Here is a 27,988-nt window from a genome sequence, read left to right as displayed (position 1 = left end):
GTGCTGGGATTACAGGCGTGCGCCACCACCGCCCGGCCGTTTACCTATTTTTACTATCACAAACACAAGAGTGATAACATATATTAGTATGCCAGGCAGTCTTAAACATGTTTGTTTTTTAATGAGCTCCGAATTCACACAGCCACTCCTAGAAGTAGTTCACTAGTTTCAATACAAATATAGAATCAAGTACAAAAGCGAGGTGATTGATTGCACGGAGAAAGACTCCACACAGTTCATGATAGAGGCTGTAGGTCTCCCAAGATAAAATCCGTTCAAAGTCGGATTTTCCTCACGTCTAAGTAACTAAGGACAATACAGACTGGCTCTGGAGAAGAATTGCTAAATTCATTACTGCCAGAGAAGGATCTGATGTCTATTTCTACTAGCACAATCTTTAAGCCTGGGAGAGTGCTTGACAATCACAAAGCCTTCAGTTATTACAAGGGGTTGGCACAGAGAATTAATGCACAACCGTTTCAGCAAAGTTGACCCAGTATGGCGGATGGGTTAGTGCGAGGTGGCACCTGTGATGGGAAAGGAGCAGGGGTCAGGGCGGGTCTCGCCATCCGCGCTCTCCAGGCATTGCCTCCTGCCCGCCTGTGCTCCAGCACGCCCTCTGGCCCCGGCTGCATTCAGGGTTTCTAACTGAGCTTTTAGCGGAAAGCCTGTGTTCCAAGATCTACCTATCCCGGGAACCTCCCCTCGGGCGGGCGCATTCTTCCCTTAGGGGGTTCCTGAAGTCCCGAGGTTGGAATTCTAATTTTCCAAGTATTGACGCTCACCTTACCCTAGTCTGTTTTAAATCTCAGGCTTTTATTACTTGGTCGGTCGGTTGTCCATCCGGCTTCGGAGCTGAAGTTGGAGGAAGGCAGCTAACATCCGGTTGCACAGAGGAGCGGGTACTGGACTCGGGAGAGCTGGCGCGCAGCTGGTCCACCCGGACCTGGCGGCCCTTTCCGGTCCCCGCCGGTGGTCGTGCAGACGCGTGGCCCGAGGACGCGTGGCGGAGTGGGGTGAGCCACTGAAGGGGCGCGCGGGCTGCGCGGCGGGAGGTTCGACCCTCGGGACAGATGCGCAGAGTGCCAGCGTCAGGCCAGGACACCGGGAACCCGCGGCGGAGAGGGTCAGGAGCCCGGCTGCTCTGGAGTGGAAACTGCAGGTGGGGGTCGGATTAGCAAACCGGCTCCTTTCCCCACGTAGAGCCAGCCATTAATGGTCTGAAATACCGATTTCAAAAACTCTGTTTCTGTCTCTTCTGTCTCTTCTTGCTATTATTTAGCTACTTGTTTTGAGCCATGAAGCTGTAACGCACTAAATGCTATGCAATATCCTGGTTTCAATATCCTGAAACAAAAAGGAACAAAAGTCCTTGAGAAAAACAGGAAATCCACGGAAGTGTGTGGTTTAGTTTAACCTGCGCCGGTGTTTTTGTCTTAATTTTTTGATAAATGTACCCTGATGCTAACTTTAGAGGAATTTAAGTGAAGGGAGTATGGGTCTAAAAATCTTTGCAACTTACTGTAAATCTGAGATTATTCTAAAGTGAAAAGTTAATTTATACAGCCCACAGGAAAGAGAAGCGGGCCATGGTTCACTAAGGAGAGTTATGTTAGTTTTTTTCCCCCAAGCCGGACAGGAAGTAGGTAGCTGTTTGATTAACTTGTTTGCTAAAGCAAAGTTGTCAGGCTGTTGGGTATAGATCCTGCTGCCTGTTTTTCCTGGTGGAATTTGGCCTCTCTCAATTCTCTTCAACAACAATCTTGGAGAATCTGTTAGATGTGAACAAATGAGATATACTCCTTGAACCAATGGGAGCAGTGGAATGTCTTAGGGCAAGAGAGGGGCATCCTTAGATCTGTTTTAAAAGTATTGACTCAGCACGTATGTAGGGTGGCTTTATTGGTTTAGGCCAGAAACTAACAGAAATTCAACTAGGAAATTAAAGTGCAAAGAATATGATTTGGGGAGATATTTATGAGACTCGAAGATTTAGGGATTGAAGGCATGTGAGGATCAAAGAGAAAAAGAGGGAAAATTGATTCCAAAGTGTTTCACTTGATGGTTTTGGAACATAGACAACAAATCTGAGAAAATAGAGAACTCCAGAAGAGACCTGGATCGGAGTGGGGAAAATAATGAACTCGCTTTCAGTTGTGTTTGAATTACAGGCAGAATGTCCAGCTGGAAATGTGTGTTCAAGAGTGGTAAACTTTGAAAGCAGCCTATCCAGGAGGGACCAGGAGAGAGGGAGCCCTGGACGGCAGACAGCTGGCTCTCCTGGCAGAAGGGCAGGAGCTGCTTTGCTGCTTAGCTGAGAAGCCCTGGTTTCCCAGGGACCAGATGTGAGAAGTTAACGTGTCCTACAGACTTACAGAGGCTTTGGGGGTGAGGCTAAATCTTGGAGTTAGCAATTAGCAGGTCACTATTTTTCAGTTATCTTAGTGAAAAAATAGGAAGATTGCTGACAGTCTGTTGACACCCTTCCCCAAGTGTCCAGAGGACCGACAAGGATGGATGATTCCTAGTCCTGGCTTTGCTGACCTGTGTTATTTGGGCAAGTCATGTATTCCATTTGGAATAGGAAAAACATCTCTAAACAAAATCAAAAGAACCCTTTTATTTCTAGAAATATTAATAGGATGGAAAAATGTTCCATGGAATATGCTTTGCAAAATGCTGATACAGAAACAGAAGTTTAATACTCTAAATTCTTTTAAATGTATATGTAGAGTCGGGCAGTGGTGGTACACGCCTGTAATCCCAGCACTCTGGGAAGCAGAGGCAGGCAGATTTCTGAGTTCGAGGCCAGCCTGATCTACAAAGTGAGTTCCAGGACAGCCAGGGCTATACAGAGAAACCCTGTCTCAAAAAAACCAAATCCAAAAAGTAGATAAATTGGTACACAAATTCTTCTTTTCCTGGGGGATGCAATCTTTAGCCTCTTGAGTGCCTGGTCATATATACAATCAAGTCTGCTTAATACTCAAATTCAAATTATTTGTTTGATTACTGTAACTGAGGATGACAAGAAGCCCGAAGATTAGAGCAAATTGCCGGAGTTAGTTTGAGGCCAAGCAGAGTAATTCAGTGAGAATCTGGGAGAAGCCAGACTGAGTCAGTCAGTTTGGAGAGGAGTTTGAGGATCAGCCAGCAAGAGTTGAGAAAGAACGAGAAAAGGTAAGCTTAATCAGCAGTAAGTCTCCAAGATGACGATTGCATCTGCCGAATAAAAGATGCATTTACATCTTGCACCCTCCCCGTGGCTCACCCAATGGCACTGTCCAGTCATTAAACCTACACTCATCTGTGAGCCAATGACTCATATCAGGATAGAGATCAGATTTATGAAATCTGAGCTCAGACTCCTGAGACAGCACTTTCTCTCTTCTACAATCTGCTGTTTCCCTGATTAATATCATACATATTAAGCTCACTGGGAGGTTTGTGATTCTGAGAAGAAATGTGTCCCAAAAGTAAAGTTTAATTCTTACCATCACACATGAATACTACATGGCCAATACCCATCAAAGTTACATTTTAAAAAAATTAGAGCTGGCCGGTGATGACACATGCCTTTAATCCCAGCACTCAGTAGATCTCTGAGTTCAAGGCCTGTCTATTCTGCATAGTGAGTTTTAGGACAGCCAGTACTACACAGAGAAATCCTGTCTTGAAAAAAAGGATGTAGCTTAGGGGAAACTGTTTATCCTTTCGGTTCAATTTCAAAACAAAACAAAACCACTCAAGTACCAGAGCATAGGAAAACTCCTTTGTATTCAGCACCGAATAGCAAAACAACTCATGGTGTTGAATATATGAATGTATATGTGGTACATTAACAGATGCTCCTGAGCTGCGCATGGCGGAACTTGCCTGTAATCCCCAACTTAAAAGGCAGAGCTAGGAGTTTTGCCAAAAGTTTAAGGCCACCTGAGCTACATAGAGTATCCAGGTCAGCAGAGCTCCATTGAAGACCCCGTTATAAAAAGAAAAGAACCTTGTGGGATATGGCAACGCTTGATTGGAGAGAGAGAGAGAGAGAGAGAGAGAGAGAGAGAGAGAGAGAGAAAGGCAAGAAGAGACAACCAACTCAAGGTCAGCAGAAAACATAAAAACTAACAAAGTCTTGGGCTGGAGAGATGGCTCAGCAGTTAAGAGCACTGACTGTTCTTCCAAAGGTACCAAGTTCAATTCCTAACAACCACATGGTGGCTCACAACCATCTGTAATGGGGTCCAGTGCCCTCTTCTGGTGTGTCTGAAGACAGCTACGGTGTACTTATATACATAAAATAAGTAAATAAATCTTTTTTTAAAAGTAACATTCTTTTTTTTAAAGTTTTATTTATTGCCGGGTGGTGGTGGCACACGCCTGTAATCCCAGCACTCTGGGAAGCAGAGGCAGGCAGATTTGTCTTGCAAAAAAACAAAAACCAAAAAAAAAAAAAAGTTTTATTTATTTATTATTTATATTTATATAAAATACAACCACAACTGTTACAGATGGTTGTGGATGCTGGGAACTGAACTCAGGACCTCTGGCAGAGCAGTCAGTGTTCTTAACCGCTGAGCCATCTCTCCAGCCCTGAAAGCAATTTTTAAAAACATGATGCCGTCAGAGCAGCGTTCACTGTCGACTCTCAGTGGTCTAAAGCTTTATTCAGATTCTGTTTCGTCCTTACAAACAGCTGAAAGACAACGCTGTTACCATTAACATCTGACAAGACATGTGGACAGGCCTCGGAAGCCTCATGCCTGGGGACAGGTTAACAGTATCCCACTGCTGTAGATCATGGGATCCCAGAGACAGAATTCCCAGAGCTCACAGAACCGAAAATAAAAAGTCTAAAGCAGCTGTGTAGGGACGCGTGGAAAACTCGGGGCGACCTTCATTCTTTTTCAATATGTATTATGTAACTTCCCTCCTTTTAAACGAGGCATTGTGTTTCCTGCAGAAGCACATCTGGGGTGGGGAATGCAGTGGTTGGCAGGTGCTTGCACAGCATGCAGAAGGCCCTGTGTTGGACTCCCAGTGTCCTCACATAAATAAAAAATAAATAAAGCTTTAAAAAATAAAAATAAAAATTGCTTTAAGACCTGGTAACATATGTTAGTAATCCCAGCATTTGAGACGCTAAGGCAGGAGGATCTAGGGTTCAAGACCAGCCTGGGCTATATAATAGGTCTAGGATTTTTTTTTTCTGCGAGAGCCCAGCTAATTGGCACACATCTCTTATGTTATGGTCTAATTTTTCTTGTATGTTTTATGTTTTAAGGTATAGGATATAACTTAAATAAAATTTACATCTATGTAATAAAGCATATCACTTTAAGTATACAATTTGGGGGCTGGAGAGATGGCTCAGTGGTTAAGAGCACTGACTGATCTTCCAGAGGCCCTGAGTTCAAATCCCAGCACCCACATGACAGCTCATAACTGCCCCAGGGATCCAACACTCTCACACAGACATACATGTAGGCAAAACATCAAATAAAAATATGATAAAGTAAAAGTACAAAAAACAAGCATATAATTTGTTGGATTTTGACAAATTACCATTCTGGCTAAAATATAGGACTATTCAGGCTGTGCATTGTAGTGTACACCTTTTATCCCAGCACTTGGGAGGCAGAGGCAGGTGGATCTCTGTGAATTCAAGGCCAGCTTGGTCTACAGAACAAGTTCTAGGACAGCCAGGGCTACACTAAGAAATCATGTCTTGAAAAACCAGAAAAATCCCAGCACTCTGGGAGGCAGAGGCAGGCGGATTTCTGTGTTCGAGGCCAGCCTGGTCTACAGAGTGAGTTCCAGGACAGCCAGGGCTACACAGAGAAACCCTGTCTCCAAAAACCAAATCCAAAAAACCAAAAAAGAAAAAAAAAACAGAAAGAAAGAAAGAAAGAAAGAAAGAAAGAAAGAAAGAAAGAAAGAAAGAAAGAAAGAAAGAAAAGAAAGAAAGAAAGAAAGAAAAGCCAGAAAAAGAAGTCACTGGGCCATTTTCCACAGAATTATATGGTTTGGTTTTATCCTCCCACTCACAGTGCGTGAGTCTGAATCGCCTCATGGCCTTGGCTGCACTTAGAATCATCAGGGGTCTCCGATGAAACTTGACATGGTTTCAGTTTGCAATCATCTGATGTGTAATGTTGAAATATAGGGTACTTAGAAACTAAAAACAACAGAAAATTTTCATACATGGATTTTGTTTTGGTTTGGTTTGGTTTTGCTTTTGTTTTTTCAAGATAGAGTTTCTCTGTGTCCTAAATGTCCTGGAACTCACTCTGTAGACCAGGCTGGCCTTGAACTCAGAAATCTGCCCTCTGCTGCCTCTGCCTCTGTCTCAGTGCTGGGGTTAAAGATGTGTCCCACCACTGCTGGCATATGGTTTTGGGTTTTTTGTTTTGCTTTGTTTTTTGGTTTTTTGTTTGTTTGTTTGTTTGTTTGTTTTGAGACAGGGTTTCTCTGTGTAGCCCTGGCTGTCCTGGAACTCACTCTGTAGACCAGGCTGGCATATGGTTTTAAACGTGAAAAATAAGAGTTATTCTCAGCAAAAAGACCAAAACTGGTTCTGTTTCTTTGCAAAGCCCAATAAGCATCCACTTAAGCAGCAGTATATTTATATTTTCAGTCTCATCTGTGTACAGATTGATACTGTGATATTATTATTATTATCTCATTGATTTGAAGCTTGACACTAGATTTTTTTTAACACACAGTTTTAAAAAAAAATAACAAGTAAAACATTTCTACACAGTTGCAGCAGAGCCACTGTTTTGAAATGCGCCGTGTCGAAAGCCTGAGATCGCTGCACACCATTCTGAAGGGAGGAGGCAGAGTGTCCTGTCCCAGCAGCAGTTGCTCCCTGTGACCAAGTGAGTGGCTCCGGTGGGCTGGGGACCGGAGGGGTTCAGGGCTGGTGCATTCTCTAAGATGCGTTTCTCTCAGGGAAGAGTGCCCTGTGGTGCCTGTTGTGCAGCCTTGCTGTCCTGACCCTTCTATGTCCTCATTCTAGAGGCCAGCGTTTATATTTGTGCGTTTTCTTCTCTTTCTTTTTCATTTGTTCAGTAAACGAGTCTTTACTGAGCAAGAGCTATGTTTTAGAAACTGAGTTAAGTTTTAGAGTACTGTGCTGGGCCAGACAGGAATAGCTCTTGGCCTGTCCATTCTGTGTGACGGTGTTTGGAACAGGTTTGGGCTGTGGCTGAGGAGACCTAACTTGGTGGTGGGAGAAATGGACGGAAAGCCGGGCCCTTGACCATTGCACAGGCTTTGGTTTTTACTCACGTGACAATGTAACTAAAGAAGGAAAGAGAAGGAGGAAACTGAGAGGGATGTGCCAGACACAGAGAGCCCAAGGTGACTTTAACCCTGCAGAAATGGACAGGGGCAGGAGCAGCAGGGGAAGGCTTGTTCACACTTGTCTGAACCTTGTACCACTCTCAGACTTGTACGATCAGCACCGTTCCCTTCGTAAGCTTCCGTTTGAAGTGTCTGTAACCTCGGTTGACTGGTTGGTCTACTTGTCCCTGATCACTAGGGTTCTGGATTCAGGGTCCAGCCTTCCCTACAGTTCACCTCAGTCTTCGAAGTATGAGCTGGAACCCTTTCCTGAGGAGAAAGACCTGAGATATTAAATACTTCTAGTTAGGATATTGCAAGGGGCAATTGCATGTTAGGTTTTTGTTTTGTTTTAATCTTAACACTTGTTTACATCTATATGTATGTGTGTGTGTGTTTGTCTGTATATCACTTGTGTGCAGATGCCTTGGAGGCCACAAGAAAATATAGGGTCCCTGCAGCTGAAGTTTCAGGCAGTTGTGAGCCACCAGATGTGGGTGCTGGGAATTGAACTCTGGTCCTCTGCAAGCAGCAAGTGCTCCTAACTGCTGAGCCATCTCTTCAGCCCCTATCTTTCTTTTTTCAACACTGAATCATATCCTCTCTGTGTGTGCACACACCACATTTCCTTTATCCATCACTTGGCAGTTGTAAGTTAGTGACAATGAGTGTAGGCATCACCTGACATAAATGTTTTCATGTCATTTGGGGGGAAACTCAGAAGAGGCATTGTTGCATCTGCTGACTGATTTCCTCTTTAATTAATTACTTTATGTATGTGAGTACACTGTAGCTGTCTTCAGACACACCAGAAGAGGGCATCGGATCCCATTACAGATGGCTGTGAGCCACCACGTGGTTGCTGGAAATTGAACTCAGGACCTCTGGAAGAGAAATCAGTGCTCTTAACCACTGAGCCATCTCTCCAGCCCTCCTCCTCCTTTTCTTCCTCCTCCTTTCTCCTTCTTTTCCCCCTCCAATTTCTTTTTGCTGATCACTTTTTAACCACTACTTTCCCTAACTATACTGTTTTCCCTTATGACAAAAACAGCATTTGGCTAATGAGCAGAGTGTCGAGGTCATCGAGCGAGGCAGAGGACATCTGGGAAACAGAGGATGACATGACCAAAGGTGACCTAGGGTATGGCCTCGGAAGAAAACCCGGTGGTATTTACGAAGTTCCGCGTTCGATTACATCTAAGAAAAGGTCCGATGGAAAGAACCCAAGCCCTCCTTCGCTTCAAAGAAAGGGAGAAGAAAGAAGCGAAACCATTTTCCAGTGTTCCAGGAATAAGGGCGTTCGAGATACATGTGCTGACGGAGGCAGAGCAGCCAACTACAGACGACTGAGCAGCACTGGTAAGACCACTGGGATTTCTGTCCTCCCTCCCCTGAGGACATAATCAGGGGATTTTTTTTTCAATTAAATTTGTTTATTGAGGGGTGTATGGGGGCTGGGGGTTGCAAGCACATGCCAAGCCGTAGCACAACTTGAAGGAGCCAATTCTTACCCTCAGCTGTGTGGGCCCCAGGGCTAGAATTCAAGTCGTCAGACTTGGTGACAGTGGCCTTTACTTGCTGAGCCACATCACTGGCCCACATCTTGTTCCCCTGAAAGAATCTGTGGAGTTCAAAGGAACTGATGTTTTGTTTCCGAGTACTGCAGCAGTCACGAGGCACAGTAGCTAGTCTGCTCTAATACCATATGTGTGTGAGTCTGGTAGCTGCTTACCACAGTTCCCGTTTTGTTTTGTAGTTTGATGCCCCGCCCCACCCCCACCCTAGTCAACAGTTATTGGGTCCACTAGGTGCCAGGTGCAGGTGTAGGTTCTGGGAATAATAATGAATAAAATGTGCAATTAAGGTGACAGAAGACATCCAGCTGGTCATTGTTCTTGGAAAGAAGTTAAAGTTTAGCTCCTAGTTGTTACCATTACCACACCGATGAAACGTAAGTTAACTACTAAAATCCACTATTGGACTTAGAACATTTATGTTTTCCTATGCATTTACATAGTAATTAGTCAATTCATTTTTTTTTGGTTTTTCAAGTAATTAGTCAATTCATTAGCATAAGTTTTATAAAATTGAGATATATCTCAATTCTTTATGAGCTGTATTTTCAAAACCACATATCTTTTAATTTGTGGATATTTAAGGGTTCATATTTTTATCATTAGTTATAATAATTTTTTTCATTTTGAAGTTTAGGGATGAAATATCTAGTATTTTGTAAACAAATGTCCAGTATTTTCCTGGGGCAGGACACATTGGAGATAGGGTCTCTCTACATAGCTTTGGCTGTCCTGAAATTTTTACTGTGTAGACCAGCCTGGCGTCAGACTCACAGAGATCCACCTGCCTGTACCTCCCAAGCATCAGGATTTAAGGAGCACAACACCGTGCTGAGCTAAATAACTGGTATTTAACTAAAGAAAATATTCCTTTTTTATTCCTTTTTCCTCCAATAGACTCTAATTCAGAATTGTCAGATGAACAATTACGGCGACGCCTTCATGAAGCTTTAGAGGTACGGCTTCATGATCCTGAGTGAGCGCTGTCCCTGTCTCTTCCGTCAGACCCCTCCTTGCCCTCATCTTTACAGCAGGCCTCCTCTGTTTCTTATGTTCTCTCTCTCCCTCTCCCTCTCCCTCTCTCTCTCTCTCTCTCTCTGTATGTTTCTGACTCTGTCTCTGTGTATATGTGTGTTTCTCTCTCTCTGACTCTATCTCTCGCCCCTTTGTTTGTGTATGTATTAACACAGCACACGTGTTTGTGTATGTATTAACACAGCACACCTGTGGATAGCAGAGAACAACTTGCTGGAGTTCTCTCATTCCATCCTGTGGATTCCAGGGATGAATTTAGGTGGCCAGATTTGGAGGCAAACTCCTCACCCTGCTGAGCCATCTTGCTGGCCCCAGACCTTGTCTCTTAGGAAGCCCCCTGATGTAAGCATGCCTGACCCTTCGGGCTTACCCACCACTTCTCTGTCCAGCTTCTCTAACCCTATCTATTGATCTAAACTACTGGAAAAATTGGTATTGCTTGTTATAGATGCCTTTCCTCTATGTGGGACTGGAAAAAAATCCGTCTTAATGTAATATCCTTGAAGTCAGAAGACCATAGAATTATTAGAAATTAGAAAAGAGGCCATATTGGTTGGGGGTAGAGAGATGGCTCAGCGGTTAAGAGCACTGACTGCTCTTCCTCAGGTCCTGAGTTCAAATCCCAGCAACCACATGATGGCTCACAACCATCCATAAGGAGATCTGACTCCCTCTTCTGGGGAGTCTGAAGACAGCTGCAGTGTACTTACATATAATAAATAAATAAATCTTGAGAGAGAGGGAGAGGGAGAAAGAGAGAGAGAGAGAGAGAGAGAGAGAGAGAGAGAGAGAGGCCAAGTTGATGATGTGATGTGTCTAGAGGGAGAGAGCCTTCGATTCCAGATAACAAAGGGAGTTTCCAAGTCATAAGTTTTCAGGGATGCTCCACACCATATGATCTAACCTTGACCATCTTACATTGCCAAGGGACATTGAAGCAGGCACTCTGTAGGATCCAGACTTATCCTGTAATATGAGGGGGAGGGAGGGGCTGTAAGGCCCCGCAGAGCATCTAGGTATAGAAGGGGAAGAGCCTGCGGGTCTTGGCCTGATTGACAGCTCAACAACCTAAAAAGGTCCCAGGTGGCCTGAGGAGCGCAGCCTGAGCCCCGCCCCTAGGGGCGTGGCATCTTTGATTAGCAGCCACCTTTCTAGGAAACAGGAGCCCTGCTTCCTAAGGTTAGATAACTAAGACTACTGAAGCAAATACCAGAGCTGGAGACTTGAACAGAAGTTTGCTGTCTCTAAGCCTTGGAGGGAAGAAGTCTGAAATCAAGGTGCTGCCTCTGAAGGCTGCTGCAGGCCATGGCGTTCCGTTCCGAGGCTGTAGCGTCTAGTCTCAGCCTCTCAAGCATGACCTCGTCCCTGTCCTGTCGTACCTCCTCCCCACCCCCACCCCCTACCCTCCCTTCCCCGATTCCGTCCAAGGCGCCTCTTATTTCACAGGCGCACTTGCCATTGGATTGGGGCCCACCTTAATCTGATACAACATCACTGGCAACTGGATTATACCTTAAACTATGTATCACAGTAGGTAAACACATGGTAGGCATCACTTGGGCGTGTATTTCTGTGAATGCTGCTTTTCCACAATGAAGGGGTGTGCTCAGCCGCTTCACCTTGGAAGCTTTTAAGAAGTAGTCTTGGCTTAGATAGACTGTTAATCTATGGTCTAAAGATGGATGTATTTTTTTTTTTAATCCGTTAAGCCTCCCTTTTCAGATCAGTTCATGTTCATAATACTTGTTGGGGGTTCAAGAGTCACCCCACAAATCACACAAACACCAATCTCAGTTAGACAGAGATGATTTATTGAACGCACAACCTGATACTGAGCAACAGCCGGAAACATCTTTCTCTGTCATCTTATAAAGGAAAAACCCACAAAAACCTCGATGAGGCATATGCATATGCAGGTGCAGGACGTGTTGCCTGGTGGTCAGCTCCGACCCAAGCCATTGTAAAGATAGCAGTTCATATTGACCTTCAATTTTATGGGTCTCACATAAAACTTTGTGGAATTTCTTAAGATTAACAAACTTCATACAGACCACAACAGGATACGTGATCAGCATGACCGTGCTCTGAGTCAAGTTATTTTTCTGTGTCAGTGACCAGCAGGAATATTACAGCAACAATATGAAATAGCTGGCAGGCATGGGACATAATGGCTTACAGCTATTCGGGGTACGGGGCAGACCTCAACAATACTGAACATAGCAGAGACAGGTGTCAAAATTTAAACCATAGTAGTCACTACAGTTGTATAGACAGCCATGTGCTTATTTTATGTGTGTGTGTGGGTGCACATCTGTTTTCCCAGCACTTGGGATGTGGGGGCAGGTAGGCCAGCCGTTCAAGGTCATCCTAGACGATGTAAGAAGTCTGAAGCTATTTGAGACAATTTGTAAAGCAAAACAACGCCAAGAGTTTTCTTTTTTTTAATTATTAGCCTTGTGCCTATGAGGGTGAAAGCTAGAGGCAGGCTTTTGTTTTATCTGGAGCTTGATAAGTGAGCTCTGGTTCACTTCAGCATCTGGAGGGATTCATAGCCCTCAGGGTGAACGCGGACTAGCGGCTTGGTCAGTTACAGGGTCACATGACTGAGGCTTACACTATCTCTGTCCTCAGGAAGTAGAGATTCTAAAAACGGAACTTGAAGCATCTCAAAGACAGCTTGAAGGTAAAGAAGAAGCACTGAAAATCCTTCAAAGCATGGTAAGAATTTTTTTTTTTTTTGGTTTTTTTTGAGACAGGGTTTCTCTGTGTAGCCCTGGCTGTCCTGGAACTCACTCTGTAGACCAGGCTGGCCTCGAACTCAGAAATCTGTCTGCTTCTGCCTCCCAAGTGCTGGGATTACAGGCATGCGCCACCACTACCTGACCTGCATGGTAAGAATTTATTTCTGAAAATTTGTCATGTAGCATGTTCTAATAATTACATTGTAATCCCTGCACTCAGGAGACAGTGGCAGGAGAACCTGATCTCGAGACACTGTTTTGCAAACAAGATACACAAACACACACATGTGCATGTGCACACACACACTCCAGAACCAGCAACCAACAGTAATTAGTGATGTTTTTACCTTGTAAAATAAGATATTTTAATAGCACAATTTCCTGATCTTTTTGGTAGAGTTGTTTGTTTGCTTGTTTTTTATTTGTGTGTGTGTGTGGTTTTTTTTTTTTGGTTTTTGTTTTGTTTTGTTTTTTGAGACAGGGTTTCTCTGTGTAGCCCTGGCTGTCCTGGAACTCACTCTGTAGACCAGGCTGGCCTCCAACTCAGAAATCTGCCTGCCTCTGCCTCCCAAGTGCCGTGCGCCACCACCGCCGGCTAGAGTATTTCTAATTCTTACAAAATGATTATTGCAAATGTTAGCAGTTACTTCTGACTGCAGCCCCCACTCATGGTGTCCACCACACACTCTCATGCTTTTATATATTTAGTTGTTTCACGACAGGATTTTTCTTTGTAGCCCTGGAACTCACGCTGTAGGCCAGGCTGACCTCGAACTCAAGAAACCCACTGTCCTCTGTCTTCTGAGTCCTGGGATTAAAGGTGTGAGCCACCACCACAGCCAGCGAAACTTGCTTCTTTTTATTGCTACTAGTCTATTACATAGCTACAAATGTTTTGTTTATCCTTCACCCCCAGCTGATGTACAGCTCAGTTATTCTTTTTGACTCTGATGAATAATTCTGCTGCCGCTGTGTGTATTTGACTGCAAAGAAAAGTCATTCATTCATCGACATTTGGGAAGATCTTATGAATTTTTAAACTATTAATCTTCTCTCTCTCTCTCTCTCTCTCTCTCTCACACACACACACACACACACACACACACACACGCACACACGCACACGCACACACGCACACGTTTATGTGACTTTCTCATCTTACTAATAACACTGTTATCTTATGTGAGTGGCTGGAGAGAGAGCTCATCCGTGAGCAGCACAGACTACTTTTGCAGAGGGCCCAAGTTTGGCTCCTAGCACCCAGGTCAGGTATCTCACAACTGCCTGTAACTCCTGCTCCAGGATATCTGGCATCCCCTTCTGTCTTCCTCATGCACCTTCACACATGCACACAGACACTCAGAAGTACACATATTTATATTTCTTATTTATATTTATATTTAAAAAAATAAAATAAATCTTTAAAAACTAAAATGTGTGCTGGGCAGTGGTGACACACGCCTTTAATCCCAGCACTCGGGAGGCAGAGGCAGGTGGATCTCTGAGTTCGAGGCCAGCCTGGTCTACAGAGTGAGTTCCAGGACAGCCAGGGCTACACAGAGAAACCCTGTCTTGAAAACCAAAAATACAAAAAACAAACAAACAAAAAAGACGTTAATTTTAGCTAGCCAGTGGTGGCACACACTTTTAGCCTTAGCATCTGGGAGGAAGGTAGGCAGATGTTTTGAGGTTAAGGCACAGATAAACTCTGTCTCAAAACAAACAAAAAAATCAAAATAAAACAAATCCCTTAATTTTTTTTTTTTTTTGGTCTTTTCGATTTGATTTTTTTTTTTTTTTTTTTGATTTGGTTTTTTCAAGACATGGTTTCTCTGTGTAGCCCTGGCTGTCCTGGAGCTCATTCTGTAGACCAGGCTGGCCTCGAACTCAGAAATCTGCCTGCCTCTGCCTCCCAGAGTGCTGGGATCACAGGCGTGCGCCACCAGCACCCGGCCCAAACCTCTTAATTTTACTGATGCTGTTTTTATTTTTTCATAGGTAATGCTTGGCAAAGCCACAAGCCACACACAGGCAATGCTTCAAAAAACGATAGAACAAAAGAAATCTTTGGAGAAGGTATTTGCAACTGTTAGCATTGATGCAATCATTCTGATAACATTTAAACATAACTTTCTTAGGCTCACTACCGTAATGGGTAAACTGCTGGAGTATTTGAATACTCTCCGCCAGGAGTGCTTGAGTCTTTGATGGTTTTCCCTTCAGGCACAGACTGTCACTTGGGTAAAGTATGGCTTCCTTATTTCCCTTTTCTGGTAGCAGAAAGTCGGCCAACTTGGCACTTCTCCTTTTTTTTTCTTTTTCTTTTTCTTCCTCTGCCTAAGGCAGGGTAAGCATATTTCTGAACATCTCACTGTATATGAAATTAGAATCATTGTAACGGTCTCTTTCTGTTTTCTTTATTTATTATGTATACTGTGGTGTTCTGCCTGAATGGCCAGAAGAGGGCACCAGATCTCATTCCAAATGGTTGTAAGCTACCATGTGGTTGTCGGGAATTGAACTCAAGACCTCCAGAAGAGCAGCCGGCTCTCTTAACCGTTGAGCCATCTCTCCAGCTCCGATGTCTCTTTCCTATGTCAATTTTATTGTCCCTTGATGGAGCCATTTGGCAAAGACTCACAAGTGTAAATTTAGTTTTAGGTCTCAATACTGGCAGAGGTTAGCACTAAGAAATCTGGGCTCAGTACAGCGATTTTTTAAAAAGATTTTTATTTATGTATTTTATGTAAATGACTATTTTGTCTGCACATACAACTGCACACCAGAAGAGCACATTGTATCTCCTGGGATTACAATTACAGATGGTTGTAAGCCACCATGGGGGTGCTGGGAATCAAACTTAGGACCTCAGGGAAAGCACTCACTGCTCTTAACCACTGAGCCATCTCTCCAACCCCCTTTTTGGTTTTTATTTGTTGGTTTGTTTCTGGAACAGAGTTTCTCTGTATAGCCATGGCTGTACTAGAACTTGCTCTGTAGACCAGGATGACCTTGAACTCAGAGAGTCACCTGCCTCTGCCTCCTGAGCACTGGGATTAAAGGTCTGCACTACCACCACCCAGCAGTACAGCTAATTTTGAACCCAAACTGTTTAAAATTTCTTTTCTGTGATCTTTGGCAAAGCGTCTCTGAGTGCTAAAGTCCATTCAATGTACAAATGCCACAGACCCTTGTGAGCCACCTTTTGCGCTTTTTACTGTTGTATGATTAAATGATTTACTCCTTCACTGTCTCTAAATGATTTATACGGTAATTTTTCACGAAATGCCCCCCTTTTTTAAATTTGAAAGTAATATTTCTCTTTCTATAGGAAATAAATGCCTTGCAGTGGGAAATGGAATTTGATCAGGATAGATTTAAAAATATAGAAGAATCTTGGATCCAGAAATATGACAGGTTTGTATATTTAGGGCATTGAGAATTAAATATAGGGCATGCTATTACAGTTACAGAACAACTGGAGGGGCATTGTTAAAAGATTTACTTTTATTATTTTTAATTATACACACGTATGTCTAAGTGTGGATATGTGTACATGAGTGCAGAGGCCCACAGAGGCAGAAGAGGGTGCTGGATCCCCTGGTGTCAGAGTTACATACAGCAACATAACTCTCTCTGCCTGCGTGAGTCCTGGGACCTGAACTCCAGTCCTTTGCATGTGCAGTATGTGCTTTGACCCCTGAGCCCTTGGGCTTCTGGCTTTAGCTAGATTTATTTCTCTTGTTAAGCTTCTGATGTTAGGGAAATTTTGTGACTAATTTCATTTTTATTCAATGGCCACAGTGTCCCGTTGCTTTCTTTCTTTCTTTTTTTTTTTTTTCAGAGCTGCAGGTTGAACCCAGGGCTCAGGCTACACAGATAAGTGCTCCATTACTGAGCCCCTCCTTTGTGTTTTTTTTTTAATTATGTGAGCTCTGATATAAGAGTCCACCTTGACCATTTTAAAATGTATAGTTCAGCCAGGCAGTGGTAATGTGTTCCTTTAATTCCAGCACCCTGGAGACAGAGGCAGGCACATCTCTGTGAGTTCCATGCCAGCTGGGTTACACAGAGAAACCCTGTCTCATTAAAAAAAAAAAAAAAAAAAGTAGGTCAGGAGAGATGGTTCTTCAGTTAAGAGCAGTCACAGCTCTTCCAGAGGTCCTGAGTTCAATTCCCAGCAACCACATGGTGGCTCAAAACCATCTCTAATGGGATCCAATGCCCTATTCTCATGTGTCTGAAGACAGCTACAGTGTACTCACATACGTGAAAGAAAAAAATCTTTTAGCCGGGCGGTGGTGGCGCATGCCTTTAATCCCAGTACTTTAATCAATGCCCCTTTAATCAGAAGCAGTGGCAGGAGAACTTCTGAGTTCAAGGCCAGCTTGGTCTACAGAATGAGTTCCAGGACAGCCAGGGCTATACAGAGAAACCCTGTCTCAAAAAAAAAATTTTTTTTTAAAGTATAGTTCAGTGTTATTAAGTCCCACATAGAATTGCATGCTTGTGACACCAATACTCAGATCTAAGGCAGGAGGACAGCTGTGAATTTGAGCCCAATCTGGACTGCAGTGGTTATCGGTACAGATAGGGATGCTCTACAAGATCCCATCTCCAAAACCAAATAACACAATCACATTAAATAGGTATGGTGGCACAGGTCTGTAATGACACTAAGAAGGTCTCGGCTTAGGCTAGACAGCAAGACTCTGGCCCAAAGCAAACAAGCAAGGAATGGTGTATGCATGTAACCTTGATGCTTGGCTGAGGAGGCACAAGTTGAAGCTCATCCTCAGCTACATAGAGAGTTCACGGTCAGCGCACGCTACACAAGACAAACAGAAACCCACAGAGAGAAGTCCAGGTTACAACCATCTCTGTCACACATCCCGAGAGCCCCATCAATCAGCAACTCTTCATTAGCGCATCCCGAGACCACAGACAACCGACATTCAGTCTCTTGCTTGACTCTGAATCTGACGACTCTGAGTGCTTCGTATTTGCAGAATCACACAGTATTTGTCCTTTTCAGTTGCCTTGCAAGGTTCCTCCATGGTCTCACAGGTTTCAGAATTCCTTTTCGAGATACCTAGCTTCTTCCAAGAAGATTCTGATATTTGTGTGTGTGTGTGTGTGTGTGTGTGTGTGTATACACACCTTCAGTCCTAAACAGCACTTGGGCTTTTCAACTATTTTCAGTAATGGTGCTAGGATAGGAACATGGGTGGGTATTCTCTTCCCCTATTACCCAGTGAAGGACTTTTGAGTTGCCATTAAAAGAAACAAGAAAAAGAATTAAAGCAGGCTGGAGAAATGGTTCAGCGGTTAAGAGCACTGACCGAGGTCCTGAGTTCAATTCCCAGCAACCACATGGTGGCTCTCAATCATGTGTAATGGGATCCGATGCCCTCTTCTGGTGCATTTGAAGAGAGCAACAGTGTACTGGTACATAAGATAAACAATTCTTTAAAATAAAGGATTAAAGCAACACTGAGCAGGAGGTATAGTATTGTCTCATATGCGCTGTCCTCATAGCTTCCCATCATCAGCATCCCCGCTATCACTAGCATCCCCTCTATCACCAGCATCCCCGCTATCTCCAGCATCCTCGCTATCACCAGCATCCCCTCTATCTCCAGCATCCCTACCAGCTTAGATGGGTAGCTTACCACTGGGACTACTCCTGGACCTACAAATGGTTGTTAAGTTGCATTAAAACTGTATCAGTGTGCAGGGCTGGAGAGATAGCTCAGCAGTTAAGAGCATTGGCTGCTGAGTCCTGATGGTTGTGAGCTCAAAGTCCTGAGTTCAAATCCCAGCAACCACATGGTGGCTCACAACCATATGCAAAGAGATCTGACACCTTCTTCTGGTGTGTCTGAAGACAGCTACAGTGTACAGATATAATAATAAATAAATGTTTTAAAAAACTGTATCAGTGTGAATGAGACTGTGAATGACTACGAATTCTGGCTCTGCTTCCTTCCGACCAAGTCTATAAAAGCTTTAAGCATCTAAGTTGAAGGTGAGATTGCTCAGTAGACAAACACACTTACCACCAAGCCCAGCACCCTAAGACCCACAAGGCAGGAGAGAACCCACTCCTACAACATATCCTTTGACTACACGCACACTTTTGTGCCTCCTACCAAAAATGTAATAAAGGGTAGAAATAAGAATATTTTTGCTCAGAGAGGATGTGCTACATTTTAATTATTTAGTTGGGCTTTTTTTTTCCAGGCTAAACTGTGACAATGCAGTCCTCAGAGAAGATCTGAAGTTGAGGACAGAAGAGATAAGGATGCTCAAGTCTGAAAATGCTGGTGAGTACTGCATTTTAATGATTCTTTGGGTCACCATATATAAAATATACAATACCAGAAATGCTCTTGTCAATACAGACAAAGTGATGTAATATCATTTAAAGAAAAATATATATATATAAGGAAACACATCATTGACAATTTTTATTTACTTTAGGGTTTTCTTTTTTTATTTCTTAAATAAGACTATGGAGGGGCTGGAGAGATGGCTCAGCAGTTAAGAGCACTGACTGCTTACTCTTACAGAGGTCCTGAGTTCAATTCCCAGCAACCACATAGTGGCTCACAACAATCTGTAGTAGGATCCGACACCCTCTTCTGGTGTGTTTGAAGGCAGCTATAGTATACTCATATACATAAAACAAATAAGTCTTTTTTAAAAAGACTGTGGAGCTGGAGAGATGGCTCAGCGGTTAAGAGCACTGATTATTCTTCCAGAGATCCTGAGTTCAAATCTCAGCAACCACATGGTAGCTCACAACCATCTGTAATGAGATCTGATGCCCTCTTCTGGTATGTCAGAAAACAGCTACAGTGTACTTGCATATAATAAGTAAATAAATCTTTTTTTAAAAAAAGACTGTGGAGGTGAAATTTATACAACAAACTTAATCATTTGAAAATAAACAGGTGCCGGGCGGTGGTGGCACACGCCTGTAATCCCAGCACTCTGGGATGCAGAGGCAGGCAGATTTCTGAGTTCGAGGCTAGCCTGGTCTACAGAATGAGTTCCAGGACAGCCAGGGCTACACAGAGAAACCCTGTCTCGAAAAACCAAAAACAAAGAAAGAAAAGAAAAGAAAAGAAAAGAAAAGAAAGAAAGAAAGAAAGAAAGAAAGAAAGAAAGAAAGAAAGAAAGAAAGAAAGAAAGAAAGAAAGAAGAAAATTGAAACCAATAACCATCAGCAGTTGGGAGGCACTGTGGAGGGAGCAGAAGGTGGATGTGATCTAATACATCTTGTACATGTGTGAAATTTTTAAAAAATATAAAAATCTCTTTATGCTGGGTGGTGATGGCCTACACCTTTAATCCAGCTCTTGGGAGGCAGAGGCAGGAAGATGGAGGAGCACTGTGAGTTCGAGGTCAGCAGGGTCTACAGCAAGTTCCAGGACAGTCAGGGCCGCGTGGAGAAGCCCTGTCTCAAACTACCCACCCACCCATCCAAAAATCTATAAACTTCCCTAGAGGCCTGGGTAGCCAAGTTACAGGGCTTCCCCATTAGAAGTAGCTATTACAGAGCTGGACGATGACTTAGCAGTTTAGAGCACTGGCTGCTCTTCTAGAGGACCTGGTTCAATCAAAACTCAGCAACCACATGGCAGCTCACAACTGTCCATAAATAACTCCAGTTCCAGGAGATCAGACACCCTCACACATAAAAATAAAAATGTCCTTTCTTCCACGCTACCTGCTATTTCATCAGATAGGTTTTTCTGGATGGAGTCCAGTCCTTGGTAATGTCTGATGCGTGTGTGGCTGAGAAGGAATGAATGCAAGGCACTGGTGTAACTCCCTGTAGTCCTGGCCTCAGAACTAACACCGTGGCATGGGCCCTTCCCAGTTTTGAATCAGCGGTACTTGGAGGCCCTCGCCATGCTGGATATCAGACAGCAGAAGATGGCGCAGGAGAACATGGGTCAGGAGGAGAGTGGCTTCACAGAGGTGTCAGGTCTCGAGGTACGTGTGCACCCAGGAAAGGTGGATGGGGGAGGGACATCGGCTGCCTGTTTTCCCTGCTGCCTGTTCGAGCACAGCAACATACTTAGCTCCTCAGACGAGGGTGCAGGAGCCCCTCGGGACTGCCCAGGTTGCATCTTGCCAATTCTTTTTTTGTTTGTTTGTTTGTTTTTTGTTTTTGTTTTTTGGGGACAGAGTTTCTCTGTATAGCCCTGTCCTGGAACTCACTCTGTAGACCAGGCTAGCCTTGAACTCAGAAATCCACCTGCCTCTGCCTCCCAAATTCTGGGATTAAAGGCGTGGTCCACCACTGCCCGGCTCGCCAATTCTTTTACCACGCCTGGGGACACAGCTGTTGGACTCTGGGGAATAGGCTGGCTGTCCCCTACCCCACCCTTTTTTGTTAAGTTACACGCTGCATGAGCCACGCCTCGCTGCTGGGTGGAGCTGGCTCTTTCTGAGGACTTACATGCATTCTCCTCACTGAAGGGCTGCAAAGGGGTGTCATCCAACTAAGGCTGGGTAGGTTCAGTTACCTTCCCACGGTGACAAGGGAGCCTGTGGCTTACCCAAGTTCAGAACACAGATCTGCTGACGTGTTGTCTGTGACTTACAGTGTGGAAGTTTAGCTAGTGGGGGGCAAAGGGCCTCAGGGTTTATAAGCAGCATGCCTTCTACTCCCTGGAGAATCCAGGAACAAAAGCAGCTGTTACCTAGAACAAGCACTGCAGTGTCCTTACTGTCTAAGAATGACACATTTAACCCTTACATTGGCTCAAGCTGTACATCACACATGAGAAATGAGGGGGTGTCATCTTCTGTCATGTGGTTAGTAGTTTACACCTAGGCAGACTGGATTTAGAAAATTTTATAGTAAGTTCCTTATGAAACTTTAAAATATAAAAACAGTCCCTGTAAAACTAGTAAGTGTGCCTAGCTACTAAAATGATTGAAAAAGAAAAGGTTCGGGCTGGAGAGATGGCTCAGTGGTTAAGAGCACTGACTGTTCTCCCAAAGGTCCTGAGTTCAATTCCCAGAAACCATGGGGTGGCTCACAACCATTTGTAATGGGATCTGATGCCCTCTTCTGGTGTGTCTGAACACAGCTACAGTGTGCTCACATATATAAAATAAATTAAAAAAAAAAAAAAAGAAAGAAAGAAAAAGAAAAATACAAGGTTCTTGCTTTTCTTTGAATACAATGGTTAACCAGGAATGACTCTGTTTCTTCATTGTGAGCCTTAGTCAAGTTTTGAGCGGGCAGGGCTACAGGTAACTTCACCATAGTCATTACCCAAGACATATTTTAAAATATAGAGCAATTTTAAAAATGCAGAACCAATTTTTTTTTTTTAAAGAGTGGAAGGCTAGCCGAGTGGTGGTGGCACACGCCTGTAATCTCAGCACTCTGAGAGGCAGAGTCAGGCAGATTTCTGAGTTCAAGGCCAGCCTGGTCTACAGAGTGAGTTCCAGGACAGCCAGGGCTACACAGAGAAACCCTGTCTCAAAAAAACCAAAATCCAAAAAAACCAAAAACAAAAATGAAAACAACAACAACAACAAAAGAGTGGAAAGATGGTTGCTTTCCTTAGGAACAAAATAACACCCCTGCTCATTGTGAGCACAGTCTTGTTGGAGGGAGGGGCACTGAATGCTGGCTCTAAGGGCCATGTGTCACGGGAAGCATGCATGGTGGGTGTTACTATTAACTGCTTGGTTAGGCTAAATTCTTGCAGCACATTCAGAGCTACTAGAGATAGACACCAGGATTAAAGGTTTTGAGAATGAGAAGGAAGGAAGGTAGTCCTCTTGGAAGTCTTTGTAGCAAGTAATGTTTTGTTTGTGGTCATTTCCACTCATTCACATCTAAGCTTTCTTTTAAAATATATATTATATACATCATTTATAATATGTATTTATTATAATATAAAATATTATACACATGCACACTTTCCACTTTTTGGGCTCAGAGACATGAGTAGCATGGGAGGGCTATTTATGTGTGGTTAAGACGGTGTGACTCTTGGTAGCACTTGGTGACAGGTGATGCCTCTGGTTTCAAGCTTGCAGTCCTTGGAGCCTGCCTGTGTCATGGTCCTGGAGGGAGCCCCTGCTCTTGTGCCAGGATGGCAGCATCCACTCGGAAACTGGTTCTTCAGCTCAGACATGAGGTAAGTGGCCCATCAGCACAGCAGCAGAGGCTTTGGCTCAGTTTCTTTATTAGCAGCAGAATAAATGGCAGTATCAGAGATAATGAACTTCATCTTAGGAGTCACCCACAGGCTGTGGAACGTGGGCTTGGTTTTATGTGACGGCATTAACTTGTGCGCTATATTTCCTTCATCTGGTTCCAAAATACGCATGGCACGTTGCATGAAATCTGAAGCCATCTAAAGTTATTTGATTACCTGTGTAGTTAACATTTCTTAAAGTCATGCTTCCTCATTTATTTTTAGTCCCCAAAGCACAGTTAATAGCATTGTAGAGTAAAAGATGTGTTTACACTTCAAATCAGTAGAGTTAACCCCGGGGAATGGGGAGACAAGTAACCTCTACGCACTGGACTAGATGCACACTGTAGCATTATAGCACCATCCATGGGTTGCTAGTCTGTGTGGTTTTGGGCCGAACTAGCCTCCGTTCTCTCATAGGTTAACAGGATGATAACCACCGTGGAGGAAAGCCATGTTTAGTGTCAACAGGCTAGGCATTTAATCAACTGATAACTGTCCTTATAATTGGACTTTAATTATGAATATGTTTATAAACCAAATGTGTGATTTAGTATAATTCTAAAACGTTTTACTTTTTTTCTTTTTAGCTTTCCCGAGAGTTTCTCTGTGTAGCTCTAGCTATACTGTAGACCAGGCTTGGCCTCCAACTCAGAGATCTGTCTGTCTGCTAGTGCTAGGATTAAAGTCAGCCACCACTATGCCCGGCCAGTTTTGGCTTTTTGACGATATGGAATTTAAAGCCTTTAGACCACACAGGAAGGCTAACTGCCAAACATTAGATAACCCTTGAGTACAGCACATAATCACATAGATCAGACTCTTTGAGGTTCAGCTAGGGGAGGTATTAGAAAGCGTCCTTCCTCCAGGATCTGGGCAGGACAGACAGACACAGGGCCAAACCCGGGTACTAAGTGTCAAGAGCAGGATTGTCAGGGAGTAGAGTCACAAGGCCTGAGTGCTGGCAGAATGGGCAAGCACTGAGTTAAGCAGACAACCGAGATGGACAGAGGTGAGGGACAGAGAGGTTAGTGCACACAACTATTCTACCTTCACCTCTGATGGCTCCCGGTGCTCTTTCAGTTGGAAACTGTGCACAAGAGTAAGGAAGAGGCACACATGACGGCAGATGCGTTCAGAATTGCTTTTGAGCAACAGTTAATGAGGAAAAACGACCAGGCACTGAGACTGGCTCGAGGGGATGTGTGTAGAAGAGCAGCAACGCGGATGGACAGGCAACGCCGGGCAGAGGATGGTACCTGGGGCAAACGGGGCAAGAACGGGGGCTTTTTAGTTGCTTTGGGATATAATAAAGTTCAGTGGAGCACAGGAAAGAGAGATGATTGAGATTTTTTTTAATGTAGTTGTTATTCATTTTAAATTTGGCAAGTATCAGGGGTTGAACATAGCTCAGGAGGTACAGATGCACTCCTGTCAGGTCTGCGCAATGCTGGGTACAGGTATGTGGGTAGTGACTGACATTGAAAACTGGGAAATCTCACTGTAGACCTGGATTTCTGCTGCATCTCAAGACTGATGAGCTGGGGCTTGAACACGAGTTTCCAGCAGCAGCACGCCCCCCAGGCCCCGCCCCCACCCTGAAGTCCACATTGCTCCATCACAGTGTATCGCCTGCAACACTGGTCCCTGTGGTTTGGGGAGAATTACCTCTGCACTGACAGCTGCTAATTAGCCTTGGCTCAGATACTGCTTTTACTGCGATCAGTGAGTGTATTTTTCTCAGCTGGATTCTCTCATTGACCCTTAGGATATCCAGCACAAAGGAGAAAGAAGACCTTAGGGCAAAGACTGCTGGGAATACTCCCTTCGGAAAACAGTTCCAAGCATGTTGAAGACCAAGACAATCCACAAGAGGTCCTTAAGATGCTGATAGATTTGGTTAGTACTGTACTGTCCCTTGCTTCTTGTTGAGGGCTGCAGGTGTGCTAATCTGAGCAGCTCCTCTCCTAAGCCAAGCTTGCCTCTGAAGGCCTCTTCTCCACCAGGTACCACTCCCATCATGTCCCTGACAACTGCTTCCACTTCCATGCAGACCCCTTCTGTGCAGGTTTAAAGTTCCCCATCTGGGGTCGGGAGGGTCAGTGACTCATTGCAACCATCTCAGCTGCCTCTGTTTGTTTATGTGTAGCTCTGGGCATTGAAGTGTTCCCGGCACTTTGTCACAGTATTCTTAAATTATTAACACGCCCTGAATCAGCCCTTCCGCAGCTAGCTGCTAAACTAAGATTCAAGTACTTCACGCAAAGACACTTTAACTCTGATGGTGTATTTATTGGTATATAAATACACACACACACACACAACCAACTTTAAATACAACTTTAAATATTCCATCAGAAATAAGTCCATGTTTGGATTACACAGACAGCCTTCCCCATCTCTAGGTGACTTACAGGACTAAACAGAAGTAACACTGGTTGAGATTTTAAAGAAACATTTATTGTTCTCGTGTGTATGAAGTGTGCGTGGGCATGCAAGCCACGGCACGTGGAGTCAGAGGACAGCTCTGTGGGTCAGGTCTTTCCTTCCACTCTTACTGGCGAGCACCTTTACTTGATGAGTTTCCTCATTACGGCCCCCATCCCACCCGCTGCTCCTCATTACTGCCGCCTTTAAGAAAAGTCCTTGGGGCTGCAGAGAGGCTCAGCATGGCTCCTTAGGTTAGAGCACTTCTCAGTTCCCAGCATCGGTGTGGCGTGGCTCACAACCACCTGTAAATAGTTTTGGGAGATCTGATACCCTCTTCTGACCTTCTTGGATACCTGCACATACAGGGCACACACACATACATGAATATTTAAAATAAAAAAACAGCACAAGCCAGGCAGTGGTGGCACAAGCTTTTAATCCCAGCACTCGGGAGACAAGTGAACTGGACTGAGGCCAGCCTAGTCTACAAACGTGAGTTTCAGAACTGCAGGGCTGTTACACTGAGAAACCCTAACCTGGGGGGCAGGAGGGGGCACAATTTCAATCCCAGGACCCACCCAGTAGAAGGAAAGAACTGACTTCAGCAAGTTGTTCTCCAACCTTACCATGTAGTCCGCAGCACTCATACATAAAAACAGGAATACAAAGTCAATTTTAAAATTTAACTTAATCCCCCAGCATCTGATTCAAAATTATTCTAAAATACTATTAATTTAACACTTAGGATGCAGCATTTTTGTTTCATTTTGTTTTGTTTTGTTGGATTTGGTTTTTTCGAGACAGGGTTTTTCTGTATAGCCCTGGCTGTCCTGGAACTCACTCTGGAGACCAGGCTGGCCTCGAACTCAGAAATCCGCCTGCCTCTGCCTCCCAGAGTGCTGGGATTGCAGGCGTGCACCACCACTGCCCGGCTAGGATGCAGCATTTTGATAAGATGCAGTACACCGTTTTCTGCATCTACCATGACTTACTAACTGGACCATTCCTAACTTCTGTGTTTACAGTTGAATGATAAAGAAGAAGCACTTGCTCATCAAAGAAAGGTTAGTTACATGCTTGCCCGGGCACTGGAAGACAAAGACACTGCCTCAAAAAGGAATAAAGAAAAAATTCCCGTGAGCCAGACTTTCCCATTCAAAACTGCCTGGCAGGATGCTTCCGAGCTCCGTGGTCTGCATGACCCACTACATGCAAATCATGTTTCTGAACCTGTGGGCTGCAATTGTTCAATACAGCATCCTCAAAAAGTTTCAGACTGCTCAAGAACTCTTAAAAGATCCCGTTCTTTGCCATCAAACTTATAAGTAAACCACTTGAAATTAGAATTAGAGTCTAAAAATCAGATTTTTGAGCTGGAAATGGAGCTTAGAGGTAGACATTTGGTTAGCATATTTAAGGCCTGGGTTCAGTGCATGGTGGTGTGGCACATGCCCTGGCACTCAGGAAGCAGAGGCGGGCAGATCTCTGACTTTGAGGCCAGCCTGGTCTATAGAGTGAGTTCCAGCACAAATGCTTCATAAGGAAATCCTGTCTTGAAGAATAAAACAAAACAGGCCTTGGGTTTGATGTTCAGCATTGCAAAGACTTTGTCTGGAAGCTCATGCTGGCAAATCCCAGCACTTGGGAGGCTGAGGCAGGAGGACTACTGTGAGTTTGAGGGGTAACTAGATTACATTAAGACTGTTGCCAAAACAGAAAAACAACTATATAAGTGTCAATATTAAGAAGCTGTATGCTTTCAAGATGTTTTAAAAATTGATTAGCAGTTATTTACATAGTACGTTTCACTGATATCTTACTATACATATTAATGTGTGTGTTTTGATCACATTCCCCCCCCCCCCTTGAATTTTAGGATGCAGCTTAAGCAAGCAACCTCTCAATACATGTCCTACAACAAATGGATTAGTATTTGTGTTGACATTTTCTATAAACTAATTTCTGTATTTTATGATGTTTCTTCTTTCTTCCCCCCCCCTCCCCCCCCCCCCAGACAGGGTTTCTCTGTGTAGCCCTGGCTGCTCTGGAACTCTGAAATCTGCCTGACTCTGCTTCCCAAGTGCTGGGATCAAAGGCGTGTACCCCCACTGCCCAGCTTATGACAATTTCAATGTCTGTATCTTATAAACAAATACTCAACCTTGGGAAAATTTTAAAAATATCTATGGACTGAGTAGACAGCTCAGTTGGTAAGGTGTTGGCCGTGCAAGCATGAGGCAGTTTGGTCCTCAGCAGCCACACAAAAAGCCAGGTAGAGTTGAACCGTGTTTGTAACCAGACTGCTGGGGATGCAGAGGCAGGCGGATCCCTGAGGCTGCCAGGGCAGCCAGCCTAGACTAGGAGAATCCTAGACCCCAGTGAGAGACTCTGCTGACCCTGACTCAAAAAATAAGGTAGAGCACACCTAAGGTTATCTTCTGGTATACATGTGCACACACACACACTTATGAAGTAATATTTCTGTTGCCTGTGGTGTCACATCCTTGCAAACCCAACGCTCAGGGTACTTCAGAGTTGCAAGTCTTGGGACAGCCTGGATGCTACCCTACAGCAAAAAAAAAAAAAAAAAAAAAAAAAAAAAAAGTCCCAAAAAACAAAACTAGAGCTAGTG

At 44.0% G+C, this 27,988-nt stretch overlaps 1 protein-coding gene across 3 annotated transcripts; it reads left to right on the top strand.

Moving 5' to 3' along the window:
* Window positions 1–792: 792 nt before the first annotated feature.
* Ccdc125 (coiled-coil domain containing 125) lies at window positions 793–27,328 on the top strand. Of its 3 annotated transcripts, none has more exons than XM_052159704.1 (13): window positions 820–1,016; window positions 6,758–6,875; window positions 8,393–8,700; window positions 9,813–9,871; window positions 12,582–12,668; window positions 14,690–14,767; window positions 16,023–16,108; window positions 18,935–19,017; window positions 20,580–20,695; window positions 22,759–22,866; window positions 24,010–24,181; window positions 24,695–24,825; window positions 26,382–27,328. In XM_052159704.1, the coding sequence occupies exons 3-13, from the start codon at window positions 8,403–8,405 to the stop codon at window positions 26,679–26,681; spliced, it is 1,518 nt and encodes a 505-aa protein (XP_052015664.1). In that variant the 5' UTR covers window positions 820–1,016; window positions 6,758–6,875; window positions 8,393–8,402; the 3' UTR covers window positions 26,682–27,328. The 3 variants fall into 3 exon arrangements, with proteins under 3 accessions (XP_052015665.1, XP_052015664.1, XP_052015663.1); XM_052159703.1 differs by having other exon boundaries at window positions 820–1,162; XM_052159705.1 differs by lacking the exons at window positions 24,010–24,181; window positions 24,695–24,825 and having other exon boundaries at window positions 793–1,162.
* Window positions 27,329–27,988: the final 660 nt, after the last annotated feature.

Source organism: Apodemus sylvaticus, chromosome 16, assembly GCF_947179515.1.
Source record: "Apodemus sylvaticus chromosome 16, mApoSyl1.1, whole genome shotgun sequence".
In the NCBI taxonomy this organism is placed as follows: domain Eukaryota; kingdom Metazoa; phylum Chordata; class Mammalia; order Rodentia; family Muridae; genus Apodemus; species Apodemus sylvaticus.
The sequence above is the reverse complement of the archived record's forward strand: the minus strand, read 5'-3'. Positions and strand labels throughout refer to the sequence as shown.

Bases quoted from the DNA above. Each gene is read 5' to 3' on its own strand.
- Ccdc125 (XM_052159704.1), top strand. From the start codon at position 8,403: ATGAGCAGAGTGTCGAGGTCATCGAGCGAGGCAGAGGACATCTGGGAA. The intron at 22,867-24,009 runs GTAAGTGGCCCA...GTGCTCTTTCAG, and splicing joins TTCTTCAGCTCAGACATGAG to TTGGAAACTGTGCACAAGAG. The intron at 24,826-26,381 runs GTTAGTACTGTA...CTGTGTTTACAG, and splicing joins TTAAGATGCTGATAGATTTG to TTGAATGATAAAGAAGAAGC.